Source organism: Chelonia mydas, chromosome 25 (assembly GCF_015237465.2).
Source record: "Chelonia mydas isolate rCheMyd1 chromosome 25, rCheMyd1.pri.v2, whole genome shotgun sequence".
NCBI lineage: Eukaryota > Metazoa > Chordata > Testudines > Cheloniidae > Chelonia > Chelonia mydas.
This window is the reverse complement of record NC_057858.1, coordinates 11068980-11087792: the sequence shown is the minus strand read 5'-3', so window position 1 is coordinate 11087792 and position 18813 is coordinate 11068980. Positions and strand designations below refer to the sequence as shown.

Sequence of the window (18813 nt, the reverse complement as noted above, 5' to 3'; positions counted from 1 at the left end):
CCAAGGGCAAGTTTGAAAAGCACATCAGTGCTCTGAAGGAGCGGCTGGAAATTGTGGATTCTACCCACGGAGCAAAGTTGCAAGGGAGGAAAAGGGATTCTAGCAGGCACTTATCAACCCTGGTAGCAAAGTTTCTGATGCAGCATCACATCCACTCAAAAATATTAAGAGATGCACAGCGGGATAGATGGGCAGAAGAGACAATGGAAGCAAATTGCTGCTCAGTGACCAGATGAAGGATGCTGCATCCGTGCATGGCAGGCAAGGGTCTCTGTTACCACGGGGCAGGAAATAAGGAAACAAACCCCATTTAAGAAGGGAGAGGCGCTTGCCCAGAAGCAGTGATGGTGGACTATCAAACTGCGATGCACAGTCATAAGTCGGGCTTTGATAAAACGAGACCCAAAGGATGAGAAGTCAAGAAAGCAAAGCCACTGGGGCAAGGGGCCGAATCCTGCTCCACTGAAAGTCAGTCAGTGGGGACAGAGGTGCCCCCCATTTCAATGCAGCAGGATTGATCCCCATGCGCGGAGTGGTTCACGTTAAACATTAGGCCGGTGACAGCTTTCTCCTTGAGGCAAGAATATTAAGCAAGAAAATAAAACTTGGGGCTCATCGAGCTCTGAATCTCACCTGAGGTGGCGAGGGACCACACACGCGCATTAGTGCAAGCTTGCCAGGACAATACAGCAGGGCTCACCTCGCTTCTGCATAAAGCTGAAGAGGTCGTCCAGGAATTCTTTCCTCTTGGGATCGCCATCCAGCTCGTACAACTGTGCACAGAGAAGGAAGAGAAGAGATCACTCGCAAGGCACCCGGGGTGGGAGAACATGACAAACACCCGCACGTCAGAGCATCCCCCATAGCGAGGGGCCCAGAGAGCCTGGCTCTGCACTGCCCAGCCCGCCCCGTGTCGGAGGAAGTTAAACACACTGGATGGCGCTTGGCCTAGTAGGTAGGAAACACGGCAGATCATCTATTATGAGAGACGCGTCAGCGCCTCTGCTGGGTCAGCTGGTGAGCAGAGGAGGTGGTGAAACGGGGGAGGCTGCACACAGCAGAGCCCTGAAACGCAGCCAGGTTGCCGTCTCACCCACCCGGTTTCCTTTAGCTTCTCGGTTTTCCAGCTATGCGAGGAGGGTTATAAATGCTGCTCCCTTTCGAGGCACAGCCACACTGCAGAGGGCAATGCTTGCTAGTTTTGAACCATTCGCATGGCTGTGGTTTGGAGCGGTGATTAGAAGGGGGAAGAGGAGATAACTGCAGGTGAACACATGCTTCTTTACCTGCATCTCCACCACGTGGCCCAGTGGTTAAGCTGGTTGTTATGGCTTGGAAGACTCACCGACTGTAAGGTTAGAAGGGACCACTGTGATCATCTGGTCTGACCTCCTGCATATCGCAGGTCACAGAGCCTCACCCACCCACTCCTGAAATAGACCCCTAACCTCTGGCTGAGTGACTGATGTCCTCAAATCATGGTTTAAAAGACTTGAAGTTACAGAATCCACCATTTACAGGAGTTTAAACCTGCAAGTGACCCGTGCTGCATGCTGCAGAAGAAGGCGAACCCCCCCACCCACCCTCCCAGGGTCTCAGCCAATCTGACCTGGGGGAAAATTCCTTCCTGACCTCAAATATAGTGATCAATTAGACCCTGAACATGTGGGCGAGACCCACCAAACTTGCTATGTGACCTCGGTCAAGTCACTTAGCCTCTCTGTGCCTCAGATCACAATCTATAAAATGGGACTAACGGTTTCCATAATGCCCCACTTCACTGGAGGGCTGGGAGAATAAAGCCCGTACAGATTGGGAGAGGTGACAATGCTATCGTAATGGGGACCATAGATAGCTCCCGGGATAACGTATTCAGATTGGTCCATTCTGGCAATGGCAGGTTACCGCTCCAAGAGACTCACAGAAACCTCATACAAGGCGGGGGGTGGGGGTGGTTATCCCCAGCTGTGTGTTAGGGGCTGATGATGTACGAGGGGCAGCACAGCCCCGGCCTACAGAGCTTGACGTCTAAGCCAGGCTGAACGTGCGGTGCACTGATATGCCTTGGGGTCTGCTTGGGACGGCAGCAGTCATTTGGGCTTCAGTTCTGCCAGGCTCTTCGGCTGGAGCATCATGGCGTTAGGTGCCCAAACGACAAGGGAATCCAATTCAGAAGTCGGGCGCCTGACTACCGTAGGGATTCGAAATCCCCAACCGTAAGAACGGGCTTAGCTGCAAGAATGGGAGCAGGATCGGAGCCACAGCACTCAGTCCCATATGCGATCAAGTCCTTCTTTGGAAGGAGGCGAAAGCCATTCTGCTGCCCGGCTTTGTGGGACATCACTGGGTGCAGTAGCCCTGGCAGCCATTAACATTTTGCTGCTTGCTGGCAGAGCTGATCTACATTAACAGCTGAAGCACCGTGGCATGACCCCGGCTCTCTGTAATTAACATGCTCTCCTGGCACACACTTTGCACGGCTTAGGTGAAGAGCAGTAACGCTTCCTCTCCAAGAATAGGCAGCAAGCATGTCATGACCTGCAGCTGCGTTGCGGCTTTAAAGAGACTGAAAGACGGTAGGTTAACTGGAAACAGTTCCAGATTGTGCAGTCAGCAAAGCAAGCCCTGGGCAGACACACACCTTTAACCATATGCAGCACTGTTGGTCACAGGGTATTAGAGAGGGCGAGGGAATCTCTTTTATTGGACCGACTTCTGTGGTTTGTGAGCTGACACCCGCAGAAGAGCTCTGTGGAGCTCGAAAGCTTGTCTCTCTCCCCAACAGGCGTTGGTCCTATAAAAGAGATGCCCTCACCCACCTTGTCTCTTTAATCCCTTTAATGGCAAATGCTCCAGATGATTATGTGACGATCCCAATTACCAAGACAGGGGACAGAAATCAACATATCCAAACTGTAAGCTTTGGGACAGGGAGCATCTTATGTTAGATGCACGTACAGCTCCCTGCACAATAGAGCCCTGATCCCCGACTGGGGCAGCTGGGCACTATCACCCTACATCTAACAGCAGCAGCAATTAGAACAGCAGCAAGCCTCCAGACATTTGCATGGCAAAGCTCCTCTGATGAGGTCCCACGGAGAAGGGTGCATTCAGGGACTCAGCCAGGCTAGTTATCATGGATGATCCTTTGTCAAGCTGGGCACTGGAATCTCCTTTTCTTCAACAATACAGCGCAGCAGACTGTGCTGTAAAGCCATCAAGGGAGTGGGTGCACTGACACAGCACAGAGATCCATCCCCTTTCAAAGCTGTTTCTTTCAGAGTTTATGCAAGTGTTTCTGAGCAGTTGTTTGCAGGAAGGGAAGCCTGCGAGCCGGCAGAGGGAACGCAGCAAATCTTCGGTGCATGTAAAGCTCATTAGCTGCTGAACACGTGGGTGTCGGAGTGATGCCTCAACTATTAATATTCGCCTCCCCCTCTCCCCGCGCAGCAAGTGTCAGTCACTTAAACCAGCTGGTGGGACCTTTGCCCCTCTGTCCATTTCTAACACGACCCCAAAAGACTGCTACATTAAAGTAAACTGAGCCACCACCTCCGTCCGACCCACTCTGAACCCTTCAGAGACTGAAAACGTCACCGTAAAACCACAGCCCCAGGTCTCCCGAGCAAGAACCCAGATCCTTTTCCGTTATTCGTAAAGCGTAGCTGGCCTTCTGAGTGCAGCGTGCAAGACACAATGACCTCGAAGAGATTTAGGGACCTAATTCCCATTGAAGAGCTGGGCTCTGGGTCCGCCCCAAAGAGCTTCAACTACCTAGACGGGGCAATAAAGATACCCCCTAGGACACTTGTTCCTATTAGTGCATAATGCAATGTAACTGTTGCCCTGTTGGTCCCAGGATGTTAGAGAGACAAGCTGGGTGAGGGAACCCCTTTTATTGGACAGAAATTAGTCCAATAAAGGCCATTATCTCACTTTGTGTTTCTGTTAGTGTATAAAGGGCAGGGCTCATCACTTTGTTCTGTGTGCATATAGCACCATGGGGTCCTGGTTCACGACTGTGCTCCCAGGCATCACCCACAATACAAATACCAGTAGGAATTGTAACTTACGCTAACTGAATGCGTCTTGCATCCTCTGCTAGTGGATAGTGGTCTCCTGCCGCTACCAGTTATTGGAGTTACTCCTTTAGCTCAAGCAGGAGACCGGCTCTCTTTTACTGCTGCAGGTTCCAGGTTTGAATCCTGCTGGTAACCTGTAGGTTGAACCCAGGCCTCCCATGGCCCAGGCTAGTCCCCCATCCTATCCTTTCATGTGTCACACAAACGGCCTGGCATTAAAGAATTCACCTCGCCCCAAGGCAGGAGTTCAGTATTAACTTGGCCTGTCTTGGCTGGCACAAGTTTTCATCAGCCCCTTCATGATACAGGAATGTTGCTTTGCCTGAAGCACTCCATTATGGTGCCCCGTATTTTGTCAAAGAGCATCCCAATGGGCTCACCAGGGCTCTTAGTATCCGCAAGCCCCCCCTTTTTATAACTTGGATCCAGTCTGGAGAAGCTACTGATCTTATTTACAAAGCATCTTACAGCCAACACCTCCCGCGACAGTGAATTTCGCTCTTGATGAGACCCTAGGGACAGAAGCCCCTTCCCCTCCTTTCTGTAAAGGGATCCTTTGATGCAAGACGCCCTCTTCCCACCCCCACATCCAAGCCTTACACAATACAAGGCGCTAATGCTATTGTAAACCGGACAAGATTAATGAAGCAAGGTACAGGGCATTACATGCTGCAAGGAGTCTTAGCAATATACAACGGGGGGATGTTTTTATAAGCTGTGACAGGAAGATCTATGCGAGGCTTCTAATGCAGCCTCTATGTGGTCTTCAATTTACACTCACACCAGCTTTTCTCCTGGGACCACACCCATCGTTTGACAGCAGAGCACATTCCAGATGTGATTTATGAGAGCAGGCCTTGCCGGCCTGGGGAGGAAAAGAACTGAAGGCCACATTAAATTCTTAACCGCGTTTTGGAAGCTGGATCCCGATGCTGGTTCGAGTTTTTGCATGGGCGACGCGGATCCGATTAATAATCATTATCGCCACACGTCCGTCGGAGGAATGGACTGATTAAAGGGCAAGTGCATGCGAAATACAACGAAGGCTGCTTCACAAGTTAGAGAGAGAAGGAACCACTGCATCAGCCTACTGCCAGTGCATGTCAGGTCCTCCTTTAACGACTGGTCCGCATGTGGCCCAATGGCAATACGGAAACGCTTTACACGGGCAGAGTTCGTCTGTGCGGGAGGCAACGGCGTGAACTCCCCAAGCAGCCAAGAACCACCCCACCTTCTGGTCCAAGTGCAAGGTGAATTTCTTTGGCCTGCCGGAGCATGGGTGGCCTAGCTAGTGGGTGGAACGGGATCTCGCCTGGTGATTGTGGGAGTGATGACAAGCATAGATCCAGGAATCGCACGGAACTGGAGTCAGAAGCCAAGCCTAAGCTGAAGGGTGAGCTGGAATCACAGTTCGGGATGGAGCCGAGAGTCAGAGCCGGGAGCCGAGAGGTTGGGGGTGCAGCAGGAACTGGGTTGGGAGCAAGGACTGGAGCAGGAAGCGGAAGCGAGAGCAGCTGCAGGCTCATTACGCCTTGAGCAGCCTCCCGAAGCAAACCGCTGGCTCCCTAGCCCCGTCAGGAAACACAGCCGTTTGGAGGGCGCTCACTAGGTCCAGGTGAGCTTGCCGAGTTGCCCAGCAACCAGGCTGCAAGCCGGCGGCGCTCCTGACACCTAAACCATAGCAAAAAAAAAAAAAAAAAAAAAAAAAGCCAACCCTACCAAAACAAGATTCTCCACTGCACGCGCTTCTCTCCCAAGGGAGCAGAGGAGAAAACGAGCGACTTGTGACAGATGTGAGTCACGCCGCATAATGCATGACGGGAAGGTGCTCAGATTCGGCGGCTATGAGCGTGATTTAAGAACCGACACAGAACAGAAACGAACCCCCCAGAGAATAACAGCACAACTGTTCCGAAAGTACGGCTTGGCGGCTGTGGAAAATTTCAACCGAACCTAATTCTCCCGCTGTTTTCATTGACGGTTCTGACTTTTCATTGAAATAGAAAACAAATGGAAATATTTTGGCTTTGAGGTGTTCATTTTTAATGTGTGTGTGTGGAAAGCAGACACACGTTTCATAAAAAAGTTTATTTATAGTTGAAATCCCAGAAGAGTTCCAATGGAAAAGCTTAGGTAACAGCTTACTACTGCCGCTAGCTAGGAACAAGTATGCTACACCGTTAATAGCCTTATTCTGTTAATCCCTCTCTCAGTCTCTCTCTCTTTTCACCTCCACCATTCTGTCACTTTAGCTCTTCAGGGTGGGGACTGTGTCTGTGCTCTGTGTCAGGTGCCACATGGCCCTCGACGCTACAGACACATGTTAAATAATACGGAGAATCTAGAGATGCAACGGACGCGAGACCATTAGTCACGTTTAATGACTCTAAGCTGGTTGCACGGCAGAAGGTCTGGGGCGTGGGCTGCACATCTGGCAGGGCATGAGGACAGCAGATTCAGTCAGGGTAGCACAGTGGGGTACGTTCATGGGCATGCAGCTTTGAACACAACCGCAGAAACACAGGACCTGATCTGCCAAGGTCCGGAGCTTCCCCAGGGAGGTGCTCCGCTTCCTCATGGAAGGCACTCAGCACCAGCCAGGGGCCATTAACTCCTTGCAGGATTAGACCAGGGGCTGGCAGGATCAGGTCCAGAGCTGGCATGGAAGGGAGGAGCTGGGAAGAGCAGCAGCCCCACCAGGAACCAACACAGGAGATCAGGATCCAACAAACTTTTGAGGGGGAAGGTGAAGAACCCAGAATCCCTGTGTTGTTTCCTCTCCCCCAAGATGCATCTCCCCCCGCAACCCCGTCCAGGATGCAGATCCAGGGGCTGCAGCTCCCCGGCCCCCCGCATATGCCCCGGTCACCCCACAGCCTGGGTGCACAGTGCCGGGCGATGCAGTCCCGAAGCAGCCCGGGCTTTGCCGAATCCCATGCCGTGCCATGCGCCTCTCACTTTTCTCAATGATCATTTTGAACAACTGCCAGCAGAGCCGAGGCCTCAGGGGCTGCTGCAGGCCTATGAATATCAGCAGGTATCTCAGCAGGGCACGTACTGCGGGGCTGCGGACTGCGCCTTGGCGGATTAGCACATTAACCGTGTAACCGATATGCCGGGCCCCAAGCTCCAGCTTGGCTGCCTGGGATGATTCCTCTTTGGAGAGGCATCTGGAGCTGCTTAAGAAGCCACGTGGGTTGTCAGGTCAAAGGGTCTTAACCCAGGATCTGCGAAAGTAGGTCTGCAAAGGAACTGCCTCTTCCCCTGCCCTGACTGACAAGAGGGGACGGGCACAGGGTTTTCTGTCTATCTTAGGTACCACTATGGCCCCTGTTATCATCTCAATAATCAAGAGATAGCCAACCTAGTGCACAGGGCACAAGCCTGGGAAACACAAGACCTAGCTTCTATTCTTGACTCAGCCCCTGACCTGCTGTGTGTGCTTGGCCAAGTCCCTTCCCCGCTCTGTTCCTCAGTTTCCCCTCCCACTCTGTCTGTTTAGACTGGACGAGCTTTGGGGCAAGGACTCTCTCTTACTATGTGTGTGTCCATCACAATGGGGACTCTAGGATGGTGATTGTGAAATGCTCAGGGAGGTTAGAGAGGCTACAAAAAAAAAAGAATACCCACTCATAACGAGGGATTTCAGCTACCCCATATTGACTGAGTACATGTCACCTCAAGATGGGATGCAGACGTTAAATTAAGACAACTGCTTCTTGGAGCAGCTAGTCCTGGAACCCACAAAGAGGAAGGCAATTCTTAATTTAGTCTTATGTGGAGCACTTTTTCATGGTTTGTGTGTATAAAAACGTCTTCTGTACTTTCCACAGTATGCATCCGATGAAGCGAGCTGTAGCTCACGAAAGCTTATGCTCAAATAAATTGGTTAGTCTCTAAGGTGCTACAAGTCCTCCTTTTCTTTTCACAGGAGCTGGTCCACGAGGGGAATACAGCTCAACCGCTCACAAACAGCGACCACAATGGAATTAAAGGTAACATCCTTATAGGGGAGGAAATACCAAAAAACCCCACCACAGTAGCATTTAACTTCCAAAGGGGAACTACACAAAAAATGAGGAAACTAGCTAAATGCAAATTAAAAGGAACAGTCACAAGGGTGAAATGCCTGCAAGCTGCATGGAATCTAGTTAGAAACACCATAATAAAGGCTCAAACGAAATGTGTGCCCCAAATAAACAAAATCAGTAAGAGGACCAAAAAAATGCCACCATGGCTAAAGGGCACAGTAAAAAAGGCGGTTACAGGCAAAAAGGCATCCTTTAAAAATTGAAAGGTTAATCCGACTGCGGAAAACAGAAAGCAGCATAAACTCTGGCAGGTCAAGTGTCATTAGCCAGGCCAAAAAAAGAATTTGAAGAGTAACTAGCAAAAGACACAAAAACTAACAGCAACGTTGTTTTTAAGTAGTATTTCTCGAGGGTGTCAACAAGCACGTGGACAAGCACGATGCAGTGGATATTGTGTACTTGGACTTTCAGAAAGCCTTTGACAAGGACTCACATTCTTAAGCAAAGTAGGCTGTCCTGAGATAAAAAGGTCCTCTCATGGATCAGTAACGAAACAATAGGAAACGAAGGGTAGGAATAAATGTACAGTTTTCACAATAGAAAGACGTAAATAGTGGGATCTCCCAAGGATCTGGATTAGGGATCTGGAACAGAGACTGTTCTGCTTAGAAAGGGGATGACTGAGGGGGGATATGACAGAGCTTCTGTAAAATCATGAAGGGTTTGGAGAAAGAGAATAAGGAAGTGTTATTTACCCTTTCACATAACACAAGAACCAGGGGTCACCTCATGAAATGACTAGGCAGCAGGTTTAAAACAAACATAAGGAAATACCTCTTCACACAATGCACAGTCAACCTTTGGAACTCATTGCCAGGGGATGTTGTGAAGGCCAGAAGTAGAATTGGCTTCAAAAAAGAATTTGGTAAGTTCACTGAGGATAGGTCGAGCAGTGGCTAGTAGCCAAGATGGCCAGGGATGCTGCCCCACGCTCTGGGTGTCCCTAAACCTCTGACTGCTGGAAGCTGGGACTGGACGACAGGAGGAGGATTGCTCAATAATTGCCCTGTTCTGTTCATTCCCTGTGAAGCACCTGGCATTGGCCACTGTCAGAAGACAGGATACTGGGCTAGATGGACCATTGGTCCGACTCGGTGTGGCTGTTCTTATGACTATAATATAAATGATAAGAGTTCAAGACCTTTGAGCAGGGGGTTGGACTAGATGACCTCCTGAAGTCCCTTCCAACTCTGATATTCTATGATCTGGCCCCCCCCATGCCTGTGGTACCTGAGCACCTCTCAGACTTTAACCACCCAGCTAGGAGGTGGGGCTATTATTGCCATTGCATGGATGGGCAACCCAAGGCACAGGAAGGCTAAGTGACTTGCCCAAGGTCCCCCGGGAAGTCTGTGGCAGAGCAGGGACTTGAAGCCAAGGCGCTGCTCCTTTGAACGACAAACTCCCACCTCCCCCAGAGTCATTTGCCCCTGGCTGGCAGGGAAGGCTGCTCACTAAGTGGGCTTTATAAGTAAGGGAACAGTGCAGAGGGCAAACATCACAGTTTCTGAAGCCTGGCATGTCTCTCTGCGCCGGAGCAGGGTGACCTGTCGAAGAGATCAGTGGGACCACACTGATAACCAGGGGTGTTAAAAGAAAGCCATAAAACCTGCAGCTCCCTGGGAAGTCTGTTAACGGCTCAGCCAGCCTCTGTGCAGTGGATGCAGGCAAAGGTCAGAAGCTGCCTTTATCACCAACACCAGTTGCGAGCCCAGACTGCTTTCAAGTCGCCGCCCCCCCACCCCCACCCCCACCCCCCCGCAAGCCACACTGGCACAGGGCTGGGGAGGGAAGGGCAGCAAGGAGCTGGGAGGCAGGGGAGGGCAGCAACCCCCAAGAAGCTGCAAAGGAGACTGGGATCCAGAGATTATATGTTGGGGGGGAACCCAGGATTCCTGTATTAGGGGGACGGATTTGGAGAACAGAGCTTGGGTTTCTCTGGCTGGGGAAAGGAGGCTCCGAATTTGGCATCTGGCATGTGATGGGGACAGTGGATGGGGCGTGGTTATTGGTGGCAGCAGGAATGCAATAGACATGGCTCCGGGGGCCCAGCAGCGGAGGAAACTCCTGACCCAGCTGAGGAATCTTGGGCCCCAGCCAATGAAGAGTCCAGGAAACTTGGGGGTATTTCCCAGCAGCCACTGCCGATTCCCAGAGTCCCTGCCCCTTCCCGACACACCAGTCCGGTCTAGCGCTGAGCGCCCTCCACTCCCCGGGGAAGGGGTTGGGGAGGGGATGGTGCTCAGCAGCCTCGGGATCGAGCCCTGAGCCAGAGAGAGGCAGTGGAGGGGACTGTCCTGTCCCTCAGCTGAATTTAGTTCTTGACCAGGGCACTGCCAAACAGCTGCAGCAGCTCCAGGGGGGCACCAGAAGCCCCTCCTGGGAACAGCAGAGCTGTCGATGAGCTGAATTAAGGGGTGGGAGGTATTTCTTTAACAGCCCTCCTCACCCCTGGCCTTCCCCAGCTGTCGCACACTAGGGGACCGGATACAGCCATAGAGCCATGAAAAGGGATCATTGTGGGGCCAGGGGATCTCAGGGCTCGCAGGTGGGGGAATAAATTAGGAAAGGGCTTCTATCAATTAGGCAGATTAGGAGAGGCTCAGACTCACAGGCTTGGTGCTGTGCCCTCCCGGTCAGTGCATTTCCAGCTCCCTGAACTCAGCACCATCCTGCAGCGCAGTCCTCCCCAGATACACCCTGGTTTGTTCCCTTGCCCATGTACCGCACAGACGCAAAGGCTTATAAGCCTGTAACCAAGAGCAAGGATGATCCAGGAGTGGTGGCACCAGCCTGGAATTTGGGAATGCTGGGTTCAAATCCCAGCTCTGCCACAGACTTCCTCCATGACCTTGGGCAAGTTACTTAGCCTCTCTCTGCCTCAGTTCCCCATCTGTACAATGGGAAGAACAGCACTGCCCTGCCTCAGAGAGCTGCTTTATGAGGATAAATACACAAAAGACGGTGGGGTGCTCAGATGCTATGTTAGCAATACAACCACAGTTAAAGTGGTACAACTTCGTGACACTGAAGCAGTTACAAAGGTGCTTTTCCCAATATAGCTCTTCCTACACAGGAAGGGGAATAAGCTATGCTAGTATACAAGGTACTTTGATGCCAGTTGAAGTGTGTCCATACTGGGAGCTTGTTCCAGGATAACTATATTGATTAAAAGACAAAATTAGAAAAATCTATCCCCTACTTGACATAGTTATTCTGGTCCAGTCCCACGGTACAGACCAGGCCTCAGAGTTACACCCACTTCACATTGCAGAGCAGTGTACAGGGGCCTGAATGTACATGAGAACCAGGCCTGAAGTTTTTAGGAGGCACGGGATTGTGTGGAGGGGCTTCCCGGTGCTGTTTGAGACCGATAACCCAGCACAGTAACTCCCCCCTTCACACCCACTCAGTCACTTCTGCTTCGACTCATGCCATTATCACAGCAGCCCAGCGGGTCTGATTTCTATGCTTCAGTTCCTAAAGGCTCATCTTCCCCCCTCTACGCTGATTTTCAAGTTCCCCTCCATTGCCCCGCTACTGGAATTGTTACTAACACCATATTGCTTTCTTGTAAAGAAAGCTCCTCGGGGAATCCACCCTCACCCCCATCCCCACCCCCTCTGCCCCCGTTGTGAACATGTGGCCACTTCCGCACCACGGCAAGTTAATTCAGTCCCTTCTCTCCCATAAAACACATCACCGGGGAGTGGAAAATAGACCGGCCAGATGCTAACTGCATGAGGACAGCAGGCTCAGAGCGCCAGCAATGGATCCATTCGGAGCAGCATGGTGGACCTTGGAATCCCGCTTCCAAAGGAGATGGGAACCGGAATTATGTAAGATTACATGCACGGGAAGTGTGATCCTATAAGCCTCTTTCCTTATAACAGGATTCACCTGTCATCAGATTTCATCACCTAACTGGGGAATGGTTCCCCCCCACCAGTTATTTCTATGGCAGTAGCACCCCCGACTGGAGATCAGGGCCTCCTGCTGTGCAAGACTCTTCACAAGAGATGTTCCTCAAAGGAAACAAGGCGGATTAAGTGGGGAAGGGGGTGTCAGCGCCAAGGTCGGTGGCAGAACTGGTGCCAGAACCCATGTCTCCTGACGCCCAGTGCCTTGTCCGTTAGACTTCACTGCCTTCCTTTGTGGCAGCTTTGCTCCTCCGTGTCTCCGAGGCCCGTCTGTCTCGTGATTAAAACTATGCTGAATGCTGCAGTCCAACGGCAGGTGTCCCCCATGCCACCCCACAGGGGCTGCGTGCCTGCATCAGACCAGCACCTACCCCCTGCTCCCTAGGGCGCACGTAGAAAATCTCAGACCTCCATCTAAGAAGAAACTGACTGACCACAGACCCCACTCTACCTCTGATTGCAAAAATCAAGCGTGAAATTGTCATGGGGTTGTGGACAACGTCTGGAAAACCACTAACCAGCTTCCCACCAAGTACCCGTATCGCCTGCATGAACACGTGCTCTCCCTTGCTTCACACAAAGGAGAGGTTTTGAGAATGGGAATTAAGAGGCAGGATCCTTTTAGGCTGAGCCTGCTGTTTAAATACAAATGAACGAGGGAAGGAAATGCAGCATAATCGCGGGGGGGGTGGGCTGTAATATGTCACAGTCCTCTTTTGCAAGGAGAAAAATGCATTAAGCGAAAAGTTCCTTGCGTTTTCTTTGGGGGAACAGAAAATGCACACACTTGGGCAGTGAGGTCAGGTAAAACAACCCACAGGGGGCTGCTCCCAGAGATCTGAAGCTAAAATCTGACCAATTCTGATTGTCTTAATCAAAATTGCGCTTCATCACAGCCGTGGACTTCAAAAGCCTGGCACACAATCAGAAAGGTCAGCCAGAAAAAGAAGTACTAGCTACTTACCACCTGGAAGGTGCATAAGAAAATAGCTAACTGCAGCCAATCAGGAGGTGTCTATTTGCATGTGCAGTCTGACTGGCTGAAAACGCACCTTCAGGTATCTTATCTAAAGCCACTAGTTCAATATTAGCCAATCAGGCTGGGCAATTTCTCTCTTCTCCATAACAATCAAACAGAAGGTTTTTTTTTTCAGTTTATGGGGAAATTTTATATCTCTTGGGATGGAAAAGTAAACTCACAAGTGCAACAAAGGCCCCTCCCTGTAATCTGGATATTGTACCCCAGTGCTGGTCTCTCATAAGAGTTAGATATGAAATAATCATAGTTGTCATCCAGTTCACAGAACAATAGTTCTCAGCTACAGACCTCAATTTCAGTCCCTATATATGTAAATAGTTACAGTACATACCATCGGCTATCCAAATAGCGTGGCTACCTGGTGAAACCAATGAAAATAAACAGTTTGAATTTCTATAGCATCTTTTTGGACATTACTGAATTAAGCTTCACCACATTTCGAGATAATATCTATCTGTACTTTATGGATGGAAAACGGAGATTCAGAGGGTAAGGCCCAAATATTCAACAGCGGCCTCTAAATTTGTGTCTCAGTTTCGGGTGCCCACATTTAGACACCTGGGGCCTGATTTTCACAAGGCCAGAGCACCCACCCCTCCATCTGAAGGCGATGGGAGCTGCAGGTGCTCAGCTCCTCTGAAACGTCAAGCCCCAAGGATCTAAGGCTGGGCTCCCAAGAACCGGGAGTGAGCGATAGTCATAGAAAGAACTCAGGCATCCTGACTCCGTGTCCTGGGCATTAGCCACAACACCCCCCTTCCCCTCTATGCTGGGTTAGGCAGCTAGTGCCCATCAGTTTCACATGCCCAACGGCAGAGTGGTCACTCACCGGCCAGTGCACTCCCTCGTGGCCAGGCATGGTGCAGCAGCCTCTTCCGCTCCAGCGCCCTGCTCGACGGTCCCTCCGAGCCCGCGGTGCTTTCCCCTTTCCCACCACTCAGCCCTCCAGCCAGGCCGCTTACAATCCCCACCCCTTCCGTGGTAATGGAGAGTCCAATGGAGCAGCAGTCTAGTGACCTTGCCCCCGGCCTTCAGCCCCACGCTGGACTCGACAGTCCTTGTCCCTCCTTGCATGGAGGCGGGGGGAGAGTTTACATCCCTTTTCTTGGGGGTCAGCTGGGGACCCCAGGCCCGTCCTCTCCTCTGGGCTCTGATCCAGGGACCCCGTATTGAGAAGCTAAGGGCTGCTTCCTCAGACTCCGTGCTGATTCCCTGGGCCACTGGCTACCTTCCTCTGCCTCCAGGTCTCTTTCACAGAGTGACTCCCTCCAATATGCTCTCTGGAGGGTCTGGCTCCTTGTGCCTCTTCCTGCCAGTTTGTGGCTGATACAGTGGCTGGGGTCAGATAGCTGGCCTGTCAGATAACACATGATCAAACCGCTCAGAGTGTGTGTGTGTGTTGGGAGGGGCGGGGCGGGCAGATCAATGAATGGTTGCATTGTTTTTCCCTCCACTCAGTGTTGCCATGAGGCAGGTAACACAGGCAGAAAATGCACCGTGTCCAGCCCGGAGGGAAGGGGTGGGATAGCACGGTACCAGCGTGGCACTTGGGAGACCTGCTACTAACTCCCTGCGTGACCTTGGGCAACTCCCTTAGTCTCTCTGGGTCACAGGTCTCCATCAGTGCAGAATGGCAAATATTTGTGTGAAAAAAGGAACTGACTTGATGGGTTGTGCAGGCCACACCTTTAGTATGGCTTAGAAAGGGTTAATACGAGGACTACTGATACTGCATTGATGATGGTTTATTTACCAGTTATAAAATGTACCCATTCTATAAAATGTGACCCTCTCTCACTCCCCCTTATTCATGAACATTCAGATACGCGCTGTGAATTCACGAAAACATCTGCAAATACAGGAACTTGCGTTATTTCTATTTATTTATTTCTGATTTTAGCAGAGAGGATTATTCAGCCACAGAGACAGTCTCCTGTTTGAAACTTTTTCGGACACATCCAGTCCAGGAGCAGAGCTAACACCATGCGGTCTAGTCATCCAATGGCACAGCCGGAGTGAATACCAAATAGCTGAAGCAAAAGGTTTACGAGCAGGTTTATCAGGTGTCCGGTTTTCGACTGGAACACCTGGTCGAATAAGGACCCTGGCGTCCATTAAAAATCCGGTTGGCGCAGGGCTGGCAGGCTCCCTACTTGGCTCCACACAGCTCCCTGGAAGCAGCGACAAGTCCCTCAGCTCCTACGTGGAGGCGCGGCCGTGGGGGCTCTGCACGCTGCCCCTACCCCGAGCACTGGCTCCGCAGCTCCCATTGGCTGGGAACCGCAGCCAATGGGAGGTGTGGGGGTGGCGCCTGCAGGCAAAGGCAGTGTGCAGAGCCACCTGGCGATACCTCCACCTAGGAGCCGAGGGACTTGTCACCGCTTCCGTGGAGCCCCCCCGAGGTAAGCGCTTCCCCGGAGCCCGCACCCCTTACCCACTCTCGCACCCCAACTCCCTGCCCCAGCCCTGAGCCTCCTCCACACCTGAACTCCCTCCCAGAGTCTGCACCCGACAAACACCCTGCACCCCAGTCCCCTGCCAGGAGCCCCCTCCCACACTCTGAACCCCACATTTCTGGCCCCACCCCGGAGCCCAGAGACCATACCCCCTCCCACTCCCCAACCCCCTTCCTCAGCCCAGAGCCCCCTCCTCATTCCAAACCCCTCAGCTCCACCCCCCAGCACAGAGCCCCCTTCTGCACCCCAAACCTCTTATTTCTGGCCCCACCCCACAGCCCGCACCCACAGCCTTCACCCCTCCCGAACCCCAACGCCCCACTCCAGCCCATGAAAATGAGTGAGGGTGGGGGAGAGGGAGTGACAGAGGGAGGGGGGGATGGAGTGAGTGGGGGCAGGGCCTTTGAGAAGGGGCAGGGCAGGGGGCACAAGACTATTGTGAGAAGGTAATTGTCTATGAGGCTTTCCCCCTCTAGGCCAACACACTGGAGTCAGCTGTGGCCTGTGTGAGAAGTTAGGTGTCAGTCCAGACCCCAGGGGACAGACACTCTAGGCCAGATTTTCAAAGGTATTTAGGTGCCTAAAGATGCGAATGGGTGCTTTTGTAAACCCCACCAGGCACCTAAGCAGGTTAAGTGCCTAACTCCCCTTGGAATCAAGAGGAGTAAGGCGCCTTTTGACGCTTCTCTCCCCTCTCGTTACCGGAATCAAAAACAACAAAGTCTTGCAATACATCATTGCTAAAAGCCTACTCCAAACTGCTGACGTCAGCGTTTGCACAACCACGGAGCAGATTTTCAAAAAGGCTCTGAGAGCAATGGAGAATCACCCACCCCAGCCCCGTTGAGAACAGCAGGAGCTGCCGGGAGGTTAAACACCAAATGGAAGCAGGCAGGTCTTTGGAGAAGCTGGCCCTCAATCTGAACCAGTCTGGGTTCCCAAGGAGGACGGTATTTCTGAATTGAAGAGGCGGACAGAAAACTCACTGCAGGTGAACAATAATGTTTCCGTCTAAGCTCTATCCAGACCCAACAGATAATACCAAGGTAGCAGCTATGCAGCCTGCCCAGTGCCAGCGCGCGTGAACCATTCGACGTGGCTTTGATCCCCTCAACTAGTTGCAAGCTTAAAAGTGGAGGGAAAACGCGCCAACGTGCTCCCGAGCTGGCTCGCAAATGAGCCACGACAGGTCACCACGCCAAAGTCCACTGAGCCAGCAGCCCCATTCCCCAATTTAAAAAAAATAAACAAAACCCAAAATATTCGGGGCCTACATTTTCAAAAGTGATTCTGTGGACGCCCCATTGGAAATGCCTGAATTAGCCTAAAAATCACGGGTTACTTCTGAACCTGTAGGCTGTCTAGGATTCCAGAACATGAGATGACTGCTAGATTTATTTCCCCCCCACCCCACCCCCCGCTTTGAATACATAAAAAGGATTATTCTGGGGAAACAGGTTAAATTCCATACAAGCAGAACGTTAGGGGTTCACTCCCTGAGCTTACACTTCCTACCGTTATCTCAAATACGGCTCTATAGTGGAAGAGACCTCTTCTTGGACCCCAGAAGGGCACCACACCAGCACATCTGCTACTATGTTGCCTCCTGGCAAGAGGGACCGGAATAGTGGACTTCTAAGGGAGCTTTCTGAAGGGACGAGCTAAACACAGCTCTGTTCTTGAGTGAAAGGAAAGAGGTGGAGAGCTCTCTTTTTTAATTCACTGGGGGTCAAAGCTGCAGCCAATCCATGTGTATAACCTCTGCCCCTTAAATGGAAGGGCAATAAGTTTAGGCTTAGAAGCCAAAATCTCCTGCCCAGAAAGTTTAATCCACACAAACCAGGCTAAACACCGTAACTCTGAAACTAGAGACAGAGCTCCGGAAGCATGACGTTCAACACGAACCTGCTGCACCCGATCTGCACGAACCTTTCAGGACAGCCTTGCTGCTTCCTAAGCTGCTCAACTCAGGCCCCATACGAGGAATAAATAGCTGCATTTAAAGCTGTGGGAGGATGGCGTGTAACACTCTCAAACCTGAGTCTATCTTTCAACAGGGTCTTTCAGTCATACACCTGCTGAAGAGTAACAGAAGCCTTTAGGGCAAGCCAGTGCAGCATGGGATATGTGGGAACCGGTTATGTCCAGCCTGGCAGGCTAGATTTTGAAAACTCTGCAGAATTTGACCGATGTTGACTGGATACTTAGCACTGAGATCAACCCACTGTTTCTCCAGAATAGACGGTGCTCTTGGATGTAAAGCAGGAGAATGGTCCGAGACCTTGACAGATACTCTGATGAGCGAGTGTGTCCTCTGTGTCTACCTTAAACTGCTAGAAGAACCCCAGTGTCTCCCCTGACCTCTTTTGCTCCAGGGAGATGCTGTGTCTTTGCATCTCCCATGGAATCTGCATTGGCTGCCTCTGGATGGAGCAACTCCTAGAAGGTGCCTGCTTTTAGCAGTGCTTTGTTGGGATGGCCAGACAGGGACAGGTGCAGAGAGACCAGCCTCATGAGATGAGCATTAGCCTCTTTTTCCCCAAGAGGAAAGGGGGTGGGAATCCACAGAATCCACTTGATTGAGGGAGAGGACAAAACGGCTCTGTAAATGTCAGGCGTCAGGAGCTGCCTTTTGCCCTATACTGGGCGTCACAGGGTGAGCGGGACCTTTAAGCAAGTCTTGGGTTCAGCCTTGCTTGCAACTAAGTTTACTTCTCGGTCCAGTGGTCAGGGACTAAGACCTTGTCTTCAGTAGGAATGAAGGTGCATTCTTAACTCACATTAGCAAACACAAGGTAAAGTCCTAATGGAGACAAGGCAGTTTGTAGCTTTCACATGAGTTAGCAGGTTGAGGTAAAGACTGTGCAGGAGCCTAGAGCTTTCATGTGAAGATGCACCCTGGGATGGGGGGGAGGGGGAGACACAAAAGTTTGGCTGCCCACTTGTTGACAGGTTTTTGCTTTTTTCCCCCTACCAAAATGCCTTAACAAAATTCTTTGCATCACAACACCAATGCATCCATCATTACTGAGACGGAGCTGCATATTAAAGACAGAGAGATGGAAATGCCCAGACGTTAACATGAGTGAATTCCAAAAACCCTCCACGGGATTTCTTTGCCTTGTTCTGCCTAGAATGCCTTATTTCCTATCTATTTCTCTATACCATTTTTCTGCTAAATTACATGAGAGATGACACAGCGCAGATAAAAATAAGCGTGAAATC

General features: G+C 51.3%; 1 protein-coding gene across 3 annotated transcripts in view; it reads right to left on the bottom strand.

Moving 5' to 3' along the window:
• Window positions 1-18813, bottom strand: part of ARID3A (AT-rich interaction domain 3A) — a 100995-nt gene that overhangs the window by 22860 nt on the left and 59322 nt on the right. For all 3 annotated transcript variants that reach the window (XR_006287438.1, XM_027834150.3, XM_043535827.1), the window contains exon 4: window positions 701-773. Coding sequence is in view for 2 of the 3 variants with exons in the window: in XM_027834150.3 (XP_027689951.2) it covers window positions 701-773 (73 nt within the window). In the remaining variant the exon portion in view is untranslated. The remainder of the gene's footprint in view (window positions 1-700; window positions 774-18813) is intronic.